The 15,710-nt window shown below is 42.5% G+C and overlaps 1 protein-coding gene across 1 annotated transcript in view; it reads left to right on the top strand.

Annotated features, from left to right (window-relative positions):
* TTC14 (tetratricopeptide repeat domain 14) overlaps positions 1 to 15,710 on the top strand; it is a 1,552,254-nt gene that overhangs the window by 1,343,062 nt on the left and 193,482 nt on the right. Inside the window, exon 10 of the mRNA XM_044070762.1 lies at positions 100 to 217. Coding sequence (XP_043926697.1) covers positions 100 to 217 — 118 coding nt within the window. The remainder of the gene's footprint in view (positions 1 to 99; positions 218 to 15,710) is intronic.

Below are 15,710 nucleotides of genomic sequence, written 5' to 3'. Positions count from 1 at the left end.
TGGTGTCTAATACTTTTTATACCATTGTTGTTTTATAGGCACTTTGTAATAACCTGTGTTCAGCTCTGTGTACTTTCTGTGGTTTATTTCTGCATTCAGGTTGGAAGAAGAAGAAAAGTTATTAAATGCTGAAAGTTGCTATAAAAAGGCGTTCTCTTTGGATGAGACATTTCAGGAAGCTGACGATGCACTGCAGAAACTGAGAAAGCACATACAGGTGATACACTGTTTACTAGTTTCTGATGTATAGCTTCCTTTAAACAAGTTTTTAAAAAAGCTGGAATTTTCAGAATTTATATTCTAAAGAATTGCCTTGAAGCTGTCGAAGGTAATATTTTCTAGATGTTTTTTTCCCCGACTGATTACAGACCATAATTTCTCTCATTACTCAGCCAGTTCATTTATTCCTCATGATTGATAGTCACTTGCCCCTCATGACATCTTGTCATGTGGCATCCCACCACCTGCTTTGTGTACGAGCTGAATTATAGCTTCAGGTTACGCACAGCTTGGTGGACATAAACATCTAGGCTTCTGCTGTTGCACCCACTTCCACTGGAGTTCAGTCATGCAGCCAGTCAGGCTGCCTCTCTCACTCCAAGATGTATGACTCATTACTAACTTCTCACTCTCACCATTCCCAGTTGACTCCTCCAATGCCCAATTTATTAGTCAGACCTAGAGCATGTAGGTCACAGTCTAGGTTTTGTCCCTGTGTGTTACAGATAGAAGCTGATATTTAAACTGGTTTAAAATGCCTTGGGATGAATTTTTAGTAAATTTAAGTTTCACATAAGCTTAGTATGTGCCCATTTGTTCAGCGTGTTAAGTTATTGAGCAGAATGAATTGCTCAGGGGGACCCTGTCTTCTAGCTTCGTGTATTAATGTTATCAGTTTATAAAAGTAATGGAATCATTTATTTTTAATGTTACTGTCTGAAAGTTAAGACTAAGAAAAAAAAACACACACGTTGATTTAATTTAATCATATGTTAATTATCTGCAGCCTGGATTTATTACAGAACAGTTTTCTTAATATGTTAGGGCAGTAAAGAATAGTTACTTCCAAAATGTAGGTCTCAAAATACATACTTTTCCTTGTTTAAGTATCACTTGAAACTTTTGAGTTTTTTTTTTTATTTTTATAATCGCTTAGAAGTGAAATTAATGTAATTTTTATAATAAGGGTAAGAAATTCATAAAATTAATACTGCAATTTAGAAGCATTTTTAGGGTATTGCACATGGTGTAAAACAGTATGCAAAGTGTTTTCAGAAATGTCCTTTTTAAATAGAAAAGTGTTCTCAAGCATCTTCATGCATGTAGACTCTTCTGCTGAAAAACATTTCTAAGGAGTTGTGTAAAAGAGTAACTTAAAAAAACTTTCACCAGAAGCAGAAACCTGCTTTCTTCTATCCTATTTTTTAATGAAAAATAAGGAGTACATAATTATAACTTTAGGAAAACAGGACTTAATTGTGGGTAATTGTAATGCTAGTACAGTTATAAAGTAATTGGTTAACTGCCAACCTCTTAAGTTAACCATCTGGCAAAAATAACCATGGTATCTATTCCTTTGCCAAAATGTTAAATTAACTGGTTAATTATTATATTACTTTACAGTTGTGTTGGTGCTACTGTTAAGCTTAATTTGCAGCTGTACTGCCAATGGTATAATTATGTACAGCCTGTTTATTTTAATACTGGACACTAGGTGGTGAGCTTATGACTCCCACGTTTGGGGTGGAGGGGAGGTTTTAAAATTTTTATCAACATATGAGTGTTCTTATGCATAAGGAAACATGATCGTCCCTATATTGAAAAGCAACATTTTTTGATGGATGTGAAATTGTCCGTGATCTTGAAATGCAGGGTAATGATACTTGATCATATGTAGGAAAATGGAGACCAGCTTATATTGTACAGAGTTTTTCATGGACTAATGTGAAGTCACAACTTTAGGGGCAGATGTACTTAGGGACATTATGAACTTGAGTAGTATGCTAAAAGAAGGAATAGAGTTGAGTGTAAGCCCCCTGCAGGTTGACACTGTAGTAAGAATGAGCAGGAGCAGATGTGGGGCAAAAGACACCAGTGTGCATGTTTGACAGTTGCCATAATAGTTGGAGTGAGAAGATATCTGACCCAGCAGTGGAGAAGTATTAAAAAAAAATTGTAGACAATTGCTTATTTTTGGGCTTCCTGTTTTGACTGCTTTACTTTTGACCCCCAGTTGGTATTCTCATCTGACATGAAGGATGTCTTTCCATATCACTGTTGCATCTTTACACAAGAGATTCCCTGCCAAGGTTAGCCCAACATCTGGCCTGTATACCAAAGCCTTAGGAATATGTAGACTATGTTCATAGGTAGGTACTAGGCTATCAGCCCAAGGGCCTACGTAAGCCTAGCCAGCAAGGTGTACCATAGCTTACGCCACCCAAGAAAGAAATTTTCCTGTGCCACTGTCCAGCAGAGAGACAGATGTGATCCCTGGGGTGTATTTCCTATTTCCCATCCACTCATCAAGATTTTTCTTGAAGAGTGCTAATGAAGAACCTTGCTTGACATACATGGGTAGCGTGCTCCAGAGTATAGGAAGTCTCTGGGACAGGAATCTATCCCTCCAGAGTGTCCTGTTTATTGTGGTGACAAGGTTTAGGTCCCTAGAGCTTGTAGCTTGGAGGGATTGGGATTTCTTTAGGTGTAGCATGTCCAGCAGCTCTGGGTTTGACATAGCTTTATATGTTAGGCAGAGATCACCTCGGAATAGGCGATATGCTACGGAGTAAAGCTGGAGTTTTTTGAGGCGGTCTTCGTGTTTCACTGTTGCAGTCATTACATTTGGGTAATCTGCTGGCAGGTTGCCCTCAATTGGCCTGGTTAACAAAGTCTTGGGTCCTGCGTTGGTTGCTGTCCCTTCTTCCATGACGTCAGGTCATCAGGGGTATAAAACATGCAGCTGGCGCCACTTTCATCAGTCTTTCTTGCTGCGTGGTACCCGAAGCAGAAGCAGTTCGCAAGTGCCGGTCGGCCGACTCCTGAAATTTTCGTTTTCTATTTTCAGAACCGAAGTCTTCAACCTAAAGCTAAGTACCCCATTGGGGAAACTTTTTCTTGCTCCTTACCGATGTCAGTAAAAGTAAATAATTTGTATTACTTGTGGGAAGCAAATACCTCATAAGGATTTTAATTTGTACTGTATTCCTTGCTTAGGCCCTGACCACAACGTGCCTAGCTGTCAGTTTTGTGCTAAATTTAATCAACGCAGTATTAAGCGTTGGTATATTTTTGCATCAGAATATTTTGTCTCAAGATTTAACTATCCAGAAATGTCGTCGGTTTGCAATCAGACTACCAGAATACCTAAAAAAAAACACAAAGAAAAAGACAGAGACTGTCGAGGTCCAAAACCGATGACAAAGCTTCTCCTAATCCAGTCGCCGGTTCGCCTGTACTCAGTGAGGCGCTTTCGCAGCCCTTGATGCCCACTACTTTTGATTCACAGGCCTCTACTGAGACCCATTCGGAGTCTGGTATGCCCCGAGATACTTAAGTATTGAACCCGTGGATGTCGCTACCTTAAATGGGTCCAGAGCCGCTGAGCAGGCACTGGCTTCTGAGGGTGTTTTCAGGCCTAAAGATTTGTATATTAAACCAACGCCATCTTCAAAACTAAGGCCAAAATCAACTTTTATGTCTAAAAAAAATGATGCTTTGGCCACGTGCACAGGTCCCTATGCCTAAAAAACAAATGATCAAAATGGCTGAGGATTTAATTACCTTGACCCATCCCTCTCCTGCTAAGAGGCCTAGACCAGGCACTGACTATGAATCATCAGATCAGGTTTCTATTTCTTCTGATTCCTCTTCTGATCAGGAATTATCTATTCTACCTTATGAGGACTCTGATGCAGAAGATTCCTTCCCTTCTGCTCCTCCTCCTAAGGATTTTTCTTTTGGATAAACTTTGCATACCCTAAGGGAACACTTTCACTGGGAGAGTCAGGATTTCTCAAAATCTAAAAAAGACTTAAGGATTTCCTCCTCCTTCCTCAGCATAGGCCTTTGGCTATACCTCCTTTTCTATACATTGTTGATGATGTTTTCTCAGAATCCAGCATGGCTCCTGATTTCCTGCCTCCGGCTCCTAGTAAGCCAGACATATTACAGGGTTCCTGACTCCCACAAATTCCTTTTTAAAAACCCTACTGCTGACCCTGAAACCATTTCTCAGGGTCCCAAGGGCGTTAAGGCTTCTACTGCTAAAAATCCTTACCCCTTCTGATAGAGACTCCAGGGCGCTGGATAGATGGGGTAAGAAGGTTTACACGTCTGCAACCTTGGCAGACAGGGCTTTAAATTGTCAATTTCATATGCTTAAATATCAGCTGCATGTCATGGGCTTACTTAAACAGAAAATTGTTGATTTCTGACTGTGTGGAAAATAGAGTTGCAGGATTTATTGCATTCAGCTGAACAAGTTGGAAAGCATACTTTGCAATGTGGTTTTGATTCCTTGGAGGCCTTTTGCAGGGCTGCTGTAACTGGATCTGTGATGAGAAGGCATGCTTGGCTCATGAAGCAAAATCTGCCTGATCATGTTAAAGCAAAATTGTTGGATTCTCCTTTACAACAGAACAGTCTATTTGGTAATAAGGCAAAAGAAGTTTTGAAAAAGATGGAAAATAAAGCTAAATCTATGCAAACTGTAAAAGATTTCCTATAAGTGCAGCCACCCAGGTTCAGTAGGCACTGGCCTACTAAGAACTGGTCCTTTCCAGTACCCACCAGAGCCGCTCAGGTCAAACCCAGACATTCCAAAGGCTCCAGGTTTCAGTCACAAGGAACTTATAGAACAAAGCAATGGGGTGCCTCCACCTCCAAATCTGGAAGTAACAAGGCACCTTTCTACGGTAAGCAGTCTCAGTGACTTTCCACTGCAATCACCAAGCACTTATCTTTTGACTGCCCCTTTAGGGGGAAAACTGGCATTTTATGCACGAAACTGGCAACTAATTTTCCAGGACAAGTGGGTTTTAAATGTAGTATCCCATGGATACAGATTTCATTTCCACACATTGCCAATCCCAAACAGATTGCCAGATCTGCCTCCAAATCAGTGGGCAGAGGCCCAGAAACAAGTTATGTCCCTCATGAATATGGGGGCTATTCAACCAGTATCAGAAAAGGAAAAGGGACAAGGTTTTTATTCAAGACTTTTCCTGGTACCCAGAAAAGACAAATCATGGCATCCAATTCTGGACTTATCCATTCTAAATACTTGTATGGACATTCCAAAATTCAAGATGCTGACTCTACAACAGTTATTGCCTATGCTAGGCAAGGATGCCTGGTTGGTAACTCTAGACTTAAAAGAGGCTTGCCTGCATATCCCAGTCTGGGAATCTTGTAGAAGATACCTCCACTTCAAAGCAGGCTATTTGCATTACCAGTTCTCTGCACTGCCCTTTGGCTTATCTACTGTGCCCAGGGTCTTCACAAAGTGCCTGGCACCAGTAATTGCATTTTGCAGACAAACGTTCAAATTTATCCTTACCTGGACAATTGTCTAGTTCAGGCAGAAAACAAGGAGACACTTCTAAAACATCTGGTGTTTGTAAAAAGACTTCTAACTTGTCTGGGGTACACCATAAACGAAAAGAAATCGCAACTGGTACACTCTCAAATTACATTCCTGGTTGCAAGCTTGAATACAACTGCCAAGATGACCTACCTTACGCCAGAAAAACAAATTCAGTTGATGACTTGCTTCAAGCAGGTGGCCACAAAAACCCAGCTATCTGCAAGACAAATTCTGCAAGCCTTGGTGTTCATGGCCTCCTGCATCCTAATTCCATATGCAAGACTGCATATGAGGAAACTTCAATGGTACCTTAAAAGCTTACAGAGTCAACATTGTCAAAGCCTGGAAACTATGATTCCTATCATTCTTTGCCTGCAGTTAGAGTTCCTATGGTGGGCAGAGGCCTACCACCAAAACAAGGGACTGTCATTCACTCCACCCCCTGCCACCCAAACCCTGACTACAGACACATCAGATTATGCTTGGGGTGGGGCGCATCTGGCAGGAAGATGCATTCAGGGCCAATGGAGCTGAAATCAAATGCACCTATGTATCAACCAGAAAGAAATGCTAGCTGTACAGCTCTGACAGCATTCAAGGACTGTCTTCATTCAGGGCAACTACTGATAGACAGACACCACAGTCATGTGGTACACAAACAGGGGGGTACCCTCTCCTACCCCCTATGCAGACTAGCCATGGCATTGTGGAACACGACCTTGACTTGCCAAATACATCTACAAGCTCAATTTCTGCCAGGAAAGTAAAATACTCTGGCAGACGCACTAAGCAGAAATCTTATGGACCCACACGAATGGAAACTGGATCCACAAATCTTCAGCATGTTGAGACACAAATGGGGGAGCCCAGACATAGATCTTTTTGCCTCACCCCAGAGTTATCAGTTGGACAAATTCTGCACAAGAATTCATCACAAAAAAGCTTGGGAAGTGGATGCTGTGTCCTTCAGCTGGAAAAACCTATCAGTCTATACCTTTCCTCCTCTGCTGCTCTCCAAGGTCTTACTAAGACAGGAAAATCCAAAAACAGTACTGATTGCTCCAGACTGGCCTCGCCAACACTGGTACCCGCTCCTACGCAATATGTCACACCTTCCTCCATGGTACCTGCCTCTGACATCTTATCTACTGTCTCAGCAGAACTATCAAATTCTGCACATTCGGCTCCAAACTCTGAATCTTGCAGCATGGCTAATCAACTAATTTCACCAGTTACATCTCTCAGCAAACCTGTGATGGATGTCATTTTGGAGGCTAGAAGGCCTAGTACTAAAAAATCTTATTCAGACAAATGGAAAAGATTCTGTGCCTGGAACCAAGCACAAGGAATAAGCACAGCAATGCCCATTATTCCGCAGATTCTGCAAGATTTAACTGAGATGCTTCACAAGGGTCTATATTTTTCTTATATAAAAATCCATGCCTCTGCCGTTTCAGCTAATTACAACACAGAGCCTCCCCTCTTTTCTCATCCTCTGCTAAAGCAGTACCTCAGAGGGGTAAAAAATTTAAGACCTCCCAGGAGAGCACCAACTCCTGCATGGGACCTCAATTTTGTATTGGAAAAACTCTATCTACCTCCTTTTGAGCCAGCTGCTACTGCAGATTTGAAATATCTCTACTGGAAAACAGCTTTTCTTTTAGCAGTCATTTCAGCTAGACGGATTTCAGAATTACAGGCTCTTAAGGCAGTGGAGCCTTTCATTATTTTCCATCCGGATAGGGTGGCTCTCAGGGCCAATCCATCTTTCATGCCTAAGGTAGTATCCAGTGTGGCTCTTAATCAGACCATTCATCTGCCAACTTTCTTTCCCAATCCACAGAACAAGGGTGAGTGGATTCTGCATTCATTGGATGTGCACAGACAACTTAGATTCTACTTAAACAGGACAAAACCTCTAAGAAAATCTGTGCAACTATTGGTGGCTTTTGCTACATGGGCAGAGGGAAAACCTATTTCAAAGCAGACTATTTCTAAATGGATAAGCCATTGTATTTGTTTCTGCTGTGTGTGCACCATGGTAAACCTATCCCCAAGGGGCTCAGATCTCATTCCACCAGGGCTGCATCTACTTCTGCAGCCGTTCTCAGAGGGGTTCCTACCAGAGACATTTTAGAAGCAGCTACCTGGAGCTCAGTTCATACGTCCACCAAACATTACCATTTACTTCTCTTCTGTAAATCCAGAGCTGGCTTTGCCACTGCTGTCCTGCAGGGCCTTATAGCTGCTCCTAATTTTGTATAAATCCATCCTCCCAACCATAGCTTTGGGAATCTACCCAAATGTAATGACTGCAACAGTGAAACATGAATAACATTAGTACAGTTGTGTACACTTACCATAAATGTAGATGTTCGAATGTATTCACTGTTGCAGTCCTGGTTACCCACCCTCCAGCCCCCTGTTTTTTCTCTTACTATACCTGTTCTTTCCTTTAATATGCTTAAAAGCCTTTTTGGTGTATTTGCTTTTGATTAGAGGTATATTGTTTGTGTTCTAAATATATATATATATATATATATATATATATATATATATATATATATATATATATGTATATATATATATATATTTGCTCCCCATTTGGGGGGCACCTGACATCTGGGGCAAGAAAAACTGATGAAAATGGCGTCGGCTGCATGTTTTATACCCTTGGCAACCTGACGTCATGGAAGAAGGGACCCAAGACTTTGTTAATCAGGCCGACTGAGGGCAACCTGCCAGCAGATTACCCAAATGTAATGACTGCAACAGTGAATACACACTAACATTTATGGTAAGTGTACACAACTGTACTTTGTGTGTCACACACATGCTTCCCACACAAGGCGTAGGGCAGAAGGGTGATGTATGGAAGTACATACCTCAGAACTCTTTTGCCACCGGTCTGAATGCCTCTCGTCTGTGCTGGTTACAGAGCTGTGTTTCGGATAAGTTCCCCATTGGTGTTTCCTCCTATCCATTTCTACTTTTATTTTTGTGAGTTTACTTGTCATCTAGAAAGGGAAAATTTCAGTGAGGGAGGCATATTCCCCATAAAGATCATCATGAGCAGCATTTCTTCTGTTTGGATGCTTCTCACAACCATACGCAGTGTTCTATCTGCCAAGCATTTGTCCCTTAGACCCTGTGTAGTCTTTCCTCCTTGTCAATTTACCTGGAGAACCGACATCTTAAATTGTTGGTGCGATGTGCTAGGGCGGAATCTTCCCATCCTGAAGGTCAGCCTCCTGCCAAGATAAAGGCCAAAAACCTCAGGTCTGATTCAGCTGCTAGCTCCCCTAGACTTCTCTCTTGAGGCTAGTAAAAGCCTACAGGATCGCTCAGTTGTTATTTTGGGGTTCCTCTGCCGTGACCCTCTAGGGGGCCGGCGTGGATCCAACTTCTCGCACACCCTCAGACTCTGCAAGCATCTGCTCCAGATGTTCAGGGGGAACCTCAGATGATGATTTCTGTAAAGGTTCATTCTACTAGTGCTGTTGCTTCCTCTGGTGCTTGTTTCAAAGGATTGGTTACTGATTACATCCTTGAAGCTGCTCCGTGGACTTCTGTCTATACCTTCAGTAAGCATTACAAATTGGATGTTTCCAGAGCAAGAGCTGGCTTTGCCAGAGCTATCTTGCATAGTTTTCTTTAGGGATTCTCTGGGCCTTCTTCCTCCCATGTTTCCTCTTGAGCTTTGGCACTCCCCTTATGTAAAGAATACTGCAGCAGTAGTATGGAGGGACATAGTACAGTTGTGTAAAATCTTAACATAATAGTAGATGTCCTCCTCTTCACAATTGCAATATTCACTTTCTTTCCTTCCCCTCCCTTTTGCATGGTCCTACTCCTTCTTTCTTCCTAGACTGGAGTTCCTGTCCATTTTCTCCTGAATGCACATGTTCCTTCTGAGTCTTTCCTTTTCTGAGGTATGTATGTCCATACATCACTTTAGTGCCCTACACATTGTTGGAGGGAGCATTGCATGTGACATGCAATGTCTGTATATTCCGAAGGCTTTGGTATACTGGCTGGACGTTGGGCTACCCGGACCAGGGAATCCCTTGTGTAAGCAATACTGCAACAGTGAAGAGAAGGGCATCAACTGTTATGGCAAAATTTTACACAGCTGTACTTTACTGCTTAGCAGTGGGTGATTCTAAGGAACTGTTGGTTCCTTCAGTAAAAAAATAAGTAAAAAATAAAACACTACAAGTAATCAGTTTTTTGATTTCTTCATCTGTGGAGTGTTCCTTTGGAAAAGTCCTAAGGATTGTGTAATCCTAGTTAGACTGGTTTGTATCTCTTGCTGCTCCATTTTTACCACACTGATTATGTGGGTGAAGGAAGAAGAGTCTTAATTTATTTTATCCCTAGAGCTTGCTGTTTGGGGATCCCTTGTTTGCTGTCTGGAAAATACCCAAGTACAAGTCCATGTGCATCTGAGAATACTATCCTTTTATATACAAGTCAGTCCTTGAAAGGCATCTTTTTTTAGGCACCCCAAAGTGCAGATACTTTTATCCTTTTCTCCAGCATCATTATCAGGTTTAATTTACGAGATGTTCATCCTCAGGGTGCTATACAAGTAATTTACGAAATATGAACAGAATAGTTTATGAAACATAGGACAGTCTGACACAAGCATCCATCTGTCACTAGTGTAGTGATAGTAAAGTGGAAGATATACAAATGGCTAGTAATTTCTTAAGAGTAGGAATTACAAGTAGTGGAACAAAAAGCAAGATTACATTATTAAAGCCATTCAGTTCAATGAAAGCATGTTTAAAATGTACATTTTGAAATGGTTTGTTAAAGATAGCAGTGATTATATAATTAAGTGCACAGATAAGGGAATTAGAGAGTAGAAGTTACTAGTGAGAATGCTCTAAGGCTACAGGGTATCGGTCAAAATCTTGCAGTGTCTGAAGCATTTACTGAAAGAAGGCAGGTTTGTGAAAGGATGGTATTCAGTAATAGGCTTTTTGATAAAAATCTAAGCATGAAGGGTACAATATGTAATTTGGTGACTCTGTAACATATTGATAGGTGGTGAAAAGAATGCCAAACCAGAGTTAAACGGGTAACATAAAAGGTCTCAGTTTGTATCCTGTCCATGGCATTCTGCTCAAGCACTCTCAGAAAGCAGTATTCAGAGTTGCACTAGCAAAGCAAGGGGGATGGTGCTCAGCACAAGGATAGCTGCGGTAGTATGATTACTTATCCATTACAATCACCTGCGCTTATCTGATTTCTGTAATATGTAAATATCCCCAGAATGGATTTAAACTCCTCCTCTTGCCCAGGACATCTGCACACAGCTGAAGGGGGAACTGTTTATGCCATTGTTAGTTGTTTTCTTAACAGCAGAACATGACCCACAGATTCCTTGTAGACAGTTTGCAAAAAATGGTAAGTACCCATTTTGGGAGACTTTTTTTTAAATACTTGAAATAGACATTATATTTGTGCTTGAATTGTTTAATGTATTCTTCTGTCCAACTTTCTCAAGGAATTCAGATGTTCTTCATGTTTCACTGTTGCAGTCATCCCACTTGGGTTATCTGCCTGCAGGTAGCCCTCAGCAAACTGCTTCTGCTTCGGGCTGGCCTGAATACTAGAGACTTAGTATTTCTGCTTTGGTTGATGTCGCTTCAGGACTGATGTCAGGTCGTCAGGGATATAAAAACAGGCAGCCAACACCATTACATCAGTTTTTCTTCATGAGGAGCCCAAAGCAGAAGCAGTTTGCAGGAGTGCCGGTCAGCCGCTACCTTGAGTTTTTGTTTCCGAATTGAATCATCCTGAAGTCTTCTAAAGCTGAGTACCCCTTTAGGGGTCCTTTTTTCTTGCTCTAACCGATATCTGAAAAAGATAACGATTGTCTTGCCTGTGGAAAGCAATTAACACACTGAGATTTCCATTCTTACTGAGTCACCTGTTTAGGCCAGACCTAGACATACCTCACTGTCGGTTTTGGAAAAAGATCAGCTCTGTTTTATTCTGGCCCTGAAAAATATCACCCTTTCTCTACATGTAAGCTAGAGCTGGAGTAGTCAAAGGAGTCCTCATTGTTCAACTTGAATATGGGCTGCTTATCAGCCACAGGTGTAAAAACTCATTCCCATCTGCAGTCCATTAAAAACAAAATCTGTCAATGCATTTGCAACCCCCCCCCTCTCCAGAGTACCACTGTACCATCCTCTGCAAAGACAATTGTTTGTCAGTCTCCTACAGAGTTGAGCTATTCCTAGGGTCTCTTCTTTTCAAAGTACTTCAGCTAAGTGCCTTCCCACCTCTTACAGCCAAACTCCATAATAAAAACATCCCCTTCAACCTCCTCAACCTCTCCCAATTAACTCCCTCACTCCAGACACCCCAAGCCAAACTGCACTGTACCAGTCATTCCTTCTCCATTCTTGCACCCAAAGTCTGGCATCCCCCCCCCACACACACACACACACTTAAATTAAGTTTCCTTTATCCCCATTTTCAGAGCACAAATCAAAAGACACCTCCATCAAAAATCTGACTACAAGTGCTTTTCCACTGGGCACATTTTACAACTCCCTCCTCGCCTACATCACTTCTCCTTTGACCCTTCATTCTCACCTGCTGCTTCCCTCTCATTTACTACTAAAATTAATTCACATTTGTTTTTCTGCTCTGTCAGTAGTAGTAATTACATATTGCTTTGTGTATGGGATTCTCTGTTCTCCGATTCCACCATGTTTGAGAACTTGCTCCATTTTATTTTTTATGTGAATTTCTTCACTTGGGCTATGCCTGCAATTGTTCTTTTGTGATCAGTGTACTACCTCAGTAAATAGACTAAATTATATGAATTGCCAAAGTCCATGGCATTCCTGGAAAGACATTTCCAGCTGTTTCAACTTCTGCCCACGGACTGCCACCTGCAGTACTTTTTCTTTCTATTTCAGAACCATTGTGACTACACCTATGAAGCACTGCTCTGTTTAAGCAGAAAAAAGCTTCTTTGCTGGGCCAGGAATGTGTAGGCCTTTCGTCAGCACAAGAAGCTCTTGGAATTGGTACAAGGGGAGTCAAACCTTCTTGCAGACTAGCAGCCATAAACACAAAACTTAACTTAAGAAACAGCAGACTTGGTGCAACGGAAAGCCACACAAGTTAGTAGACAGAGAACCATTAAGTGGAAAGGAAGTTGCCATAATCACCTAGCCAGTTCCGGTAAGGTCTGAGAGTACCTGTTATGATGAGATGCCTCTTTGTCTGGTAAGGTACCACAGCCTGTTTTGACCTTGTCTACACCGGTCATAACCCCTTGGAGGCAAGCAGTGGAATTTTGTCCAGCCCTTTGACACCTCTCTGAAGTGAGTGAGAGATCCAGACTGGATGCCAGTTTTCCATGCGCCTATGATGTCAGTTCTTTGCATTTTTTAGTCCCTCCAGTAGAAGGTTTCTGTGAAAATTACATCCTTACTGCCCTGGTGCTGTAAGAGGGCCCATTGGTTATCCAGGCACCTTGGCAGATTCTTTTGTTGGTAAGAACATCAGTTTTTGTAAGGGGCTGGCATCTGAGAGGTGGATGACCTGCCTTAACAGTGCTCACCCTCAGTTTGAGTTGTAGGAAATATTCTGAGTAGTACGTTTGTGTGGCATAGAAATAGTCGTCGTGTATCTCAGACTTCATCTCTTTGAGGAATTCTCCCTGCTAAGAGAGAGAGAATCTCCTCCCCTGCATTTCTTGGATTGAGACTTGGACAAGGTAGGTTTGGTATGTATGACCGTGTACTTTGCCTCTAGGCTGCAGCACTGATGACAAGAAACCATATCTCATAAGATATCTAGACCTCATGAGCATAGAAAAACCTAGGCTGAAAGATGTCCGTTGTATTCATGTGAGAGATGATACCTATACAATCATTTCCCTAGATGTGCACTCCTAGTCTCCAGCCCCCAAACTGCTGCATATGTTTTACAGTACACATAACTGTAAATAACTTTACAAAATTCCTGGTGTTGATCCAGCGGTGGCGTCTTCTTGATGATGCAAGACTATCTAAACTAGCTGTTGGTGTGCCGATGAGGAAAGCAGGGTGTGGAACTAGTTTAGGGAAAATTGTCATCCACACTAGTTTTTAAAGATACCAGTTGCCAAAGTGTCAGAGAGGTACCCTGAAATGAAAGAGAAAATGGCAAGAGAGAGAGACCCTGGTTGTGTTTTGATCAAAATTGCCTTTAAGATGTTAAAACATGCCATTAAACGTGGTTATGATGCATTAGATACTGGGAGTAGGAGAAGAGCAACAGGGACAGCTGTAAGCTTTGTTGAGAATCCAGCCTTTACCAGATAAGGGACAGCTCTTGGATGTCCCTGTGGATATGAATTTCCTTGTTTCTCCATTCCCCCTTTTTAGGAGATATTTAAGAAGCTAGACAAGAAGGAAAAAATCATGTAGTCATTCTTAGATGTCCTTCAAGGATGCATCTGCAGTCCTAACAAATGGGTTGTCCTGCCTCAGGCAGCCCTTCGGTCGGCCGGATTCCAAAGTCTGGGCCTGGCCTCGGCTGATGTCGCACTCCACCCGACGTCATAGCTGCAGTCCAGCAGGTATAAAGGCATCAGCCGACGCCATTTTCCTCAGTCTTTCTTGCCGCGTGGCGCCCGAAGCAGAAGCTGTTCGCAAGTGCCGGTCGGTCAGAACCAGAGATTGCTACTACCGAAGACTTCTAAAAAGCTAAGTACCCCATTGGGGACTCTCTCTTGCCTCAGCCGATGTCAGAAAAAGTGAATAACTGTTTAACTTGTGGGAAACAAATACCTCATAAAGATTTCCACTCTTACTGCCTACCTTGTTTAGGCCCAGACCACGACGTAGCAGCCTGTCTAGCCTGTGCTTCCTTCAACCGACGGACACTTAGACGTCGGTCGGAGTTTGCAGAGGAGTTTTTCAGCTCCGCTTTTGCTTACAACATGCCGTCGGAGACTCCGACTTCACAATTAGCTAAAAAGCGTAAGGAAAAGGACCGGCACTCGTGGTCCGCGGTTTCGGCCGAAACTGCGGTTGTCAACCGCGAGTGTCTCGGTTTCAGCTGAAACAGAGTCCTCGGTTCTTCCTTCGGCCGAAAGCTTGCCTCCCACCGAGGCCTCATCCAGCATGGCCGAATCTGCTACTGAAATTCCACCTGCTCTTACAGGTTCTCAGGATTTATCAGATACAATCCCTTTAGATATATCTACTCCTGCACGTGGAGCTGCTAGGCCCCCTGCATCCATGTCAATTAAGGCTTTTACCAGGGCTAAAGCAGCAAAATCAACAAAGACCGTGCCTGCTAAAACCCCCTCTCACAGGCCTAGCTCTAGTACTCAAATGCTTAGTCTAGCAGAGGATCTCATTTCTTTGATCAGGGGATCCCAGCCTCACCCTGACAGGGCCTCTCACCCCCCTCCAGAGAAGAGGCCTAGAGCAGAGCCCCTGAGCCAGTTTCTACAGATTACTCCTCTGATGATTCAGAAAATACAAACCCTCCAGAAGGCCCTTATTCTCCATATGAGGACTCTGATGCAGAAGACTCCATTCCTTCTGCCTCTCCTCCTGAGGAATTTTCTTTTGGGGAAACCTTGCATGCTATGAGGGAACAATTTCAATGGCAGGGCCAGGATTTTTCAGACTCTAGGAAAAGGCTTAGGACCTTTTTGCATTTGCCACAGCATAGGCCTTTAGCCATTCCTCCAGTACTTACAGTTGTGGATGATGCATTTAATGATGCTTGTACTGCTCCTGATTCACTTCCTCCGGCCCCTGCTAAGCCCGACAGATACTACAGGGTTCCAGACACACATTATCACTTGTATAAGGCTCCTTTTGCAGATCCTGAAACTATTTCACAGGGGCCCCAAGGCTGTAGCGGCTGCCTCTGCCAAAAGCCCCCTCCCCTCTGAAAGGGAATCTAGGGCCTTAGAGAGATGGGGTAAAAAAGTTTATACTTCTGCTACTCTTTCGGCTAGGGCCTTAAACTGTCAATTCCACATGATTCAGTATCAGGAATTTATGTTAGATCAGTTAACTAAAAAACTGTCCTCGCCTTAACCTTTAGACCGAAAGTCCCTTCAGGAAATGGTACATAACATTCAGCA

This window comes from Protopterus annectens, chromosome 4.part1, assembly GCF_019279795.1.
Source record: "Protopterus annectens isolate FY-2018-M chromosome 4.part1, PAN1.0, whole genome shotgun sequence".
Lineage (NCBI taxonomy): Eukaryota > Metazoa > Chordata > Ceratodontiformes > Protopteridae > Protopterus > Protopterus annectens.
The sequence above is the reverse complement of the archived record's forward strand: the minus strand, read 5'-3'. Positions and strand labels throughout refer to the sequence as shown.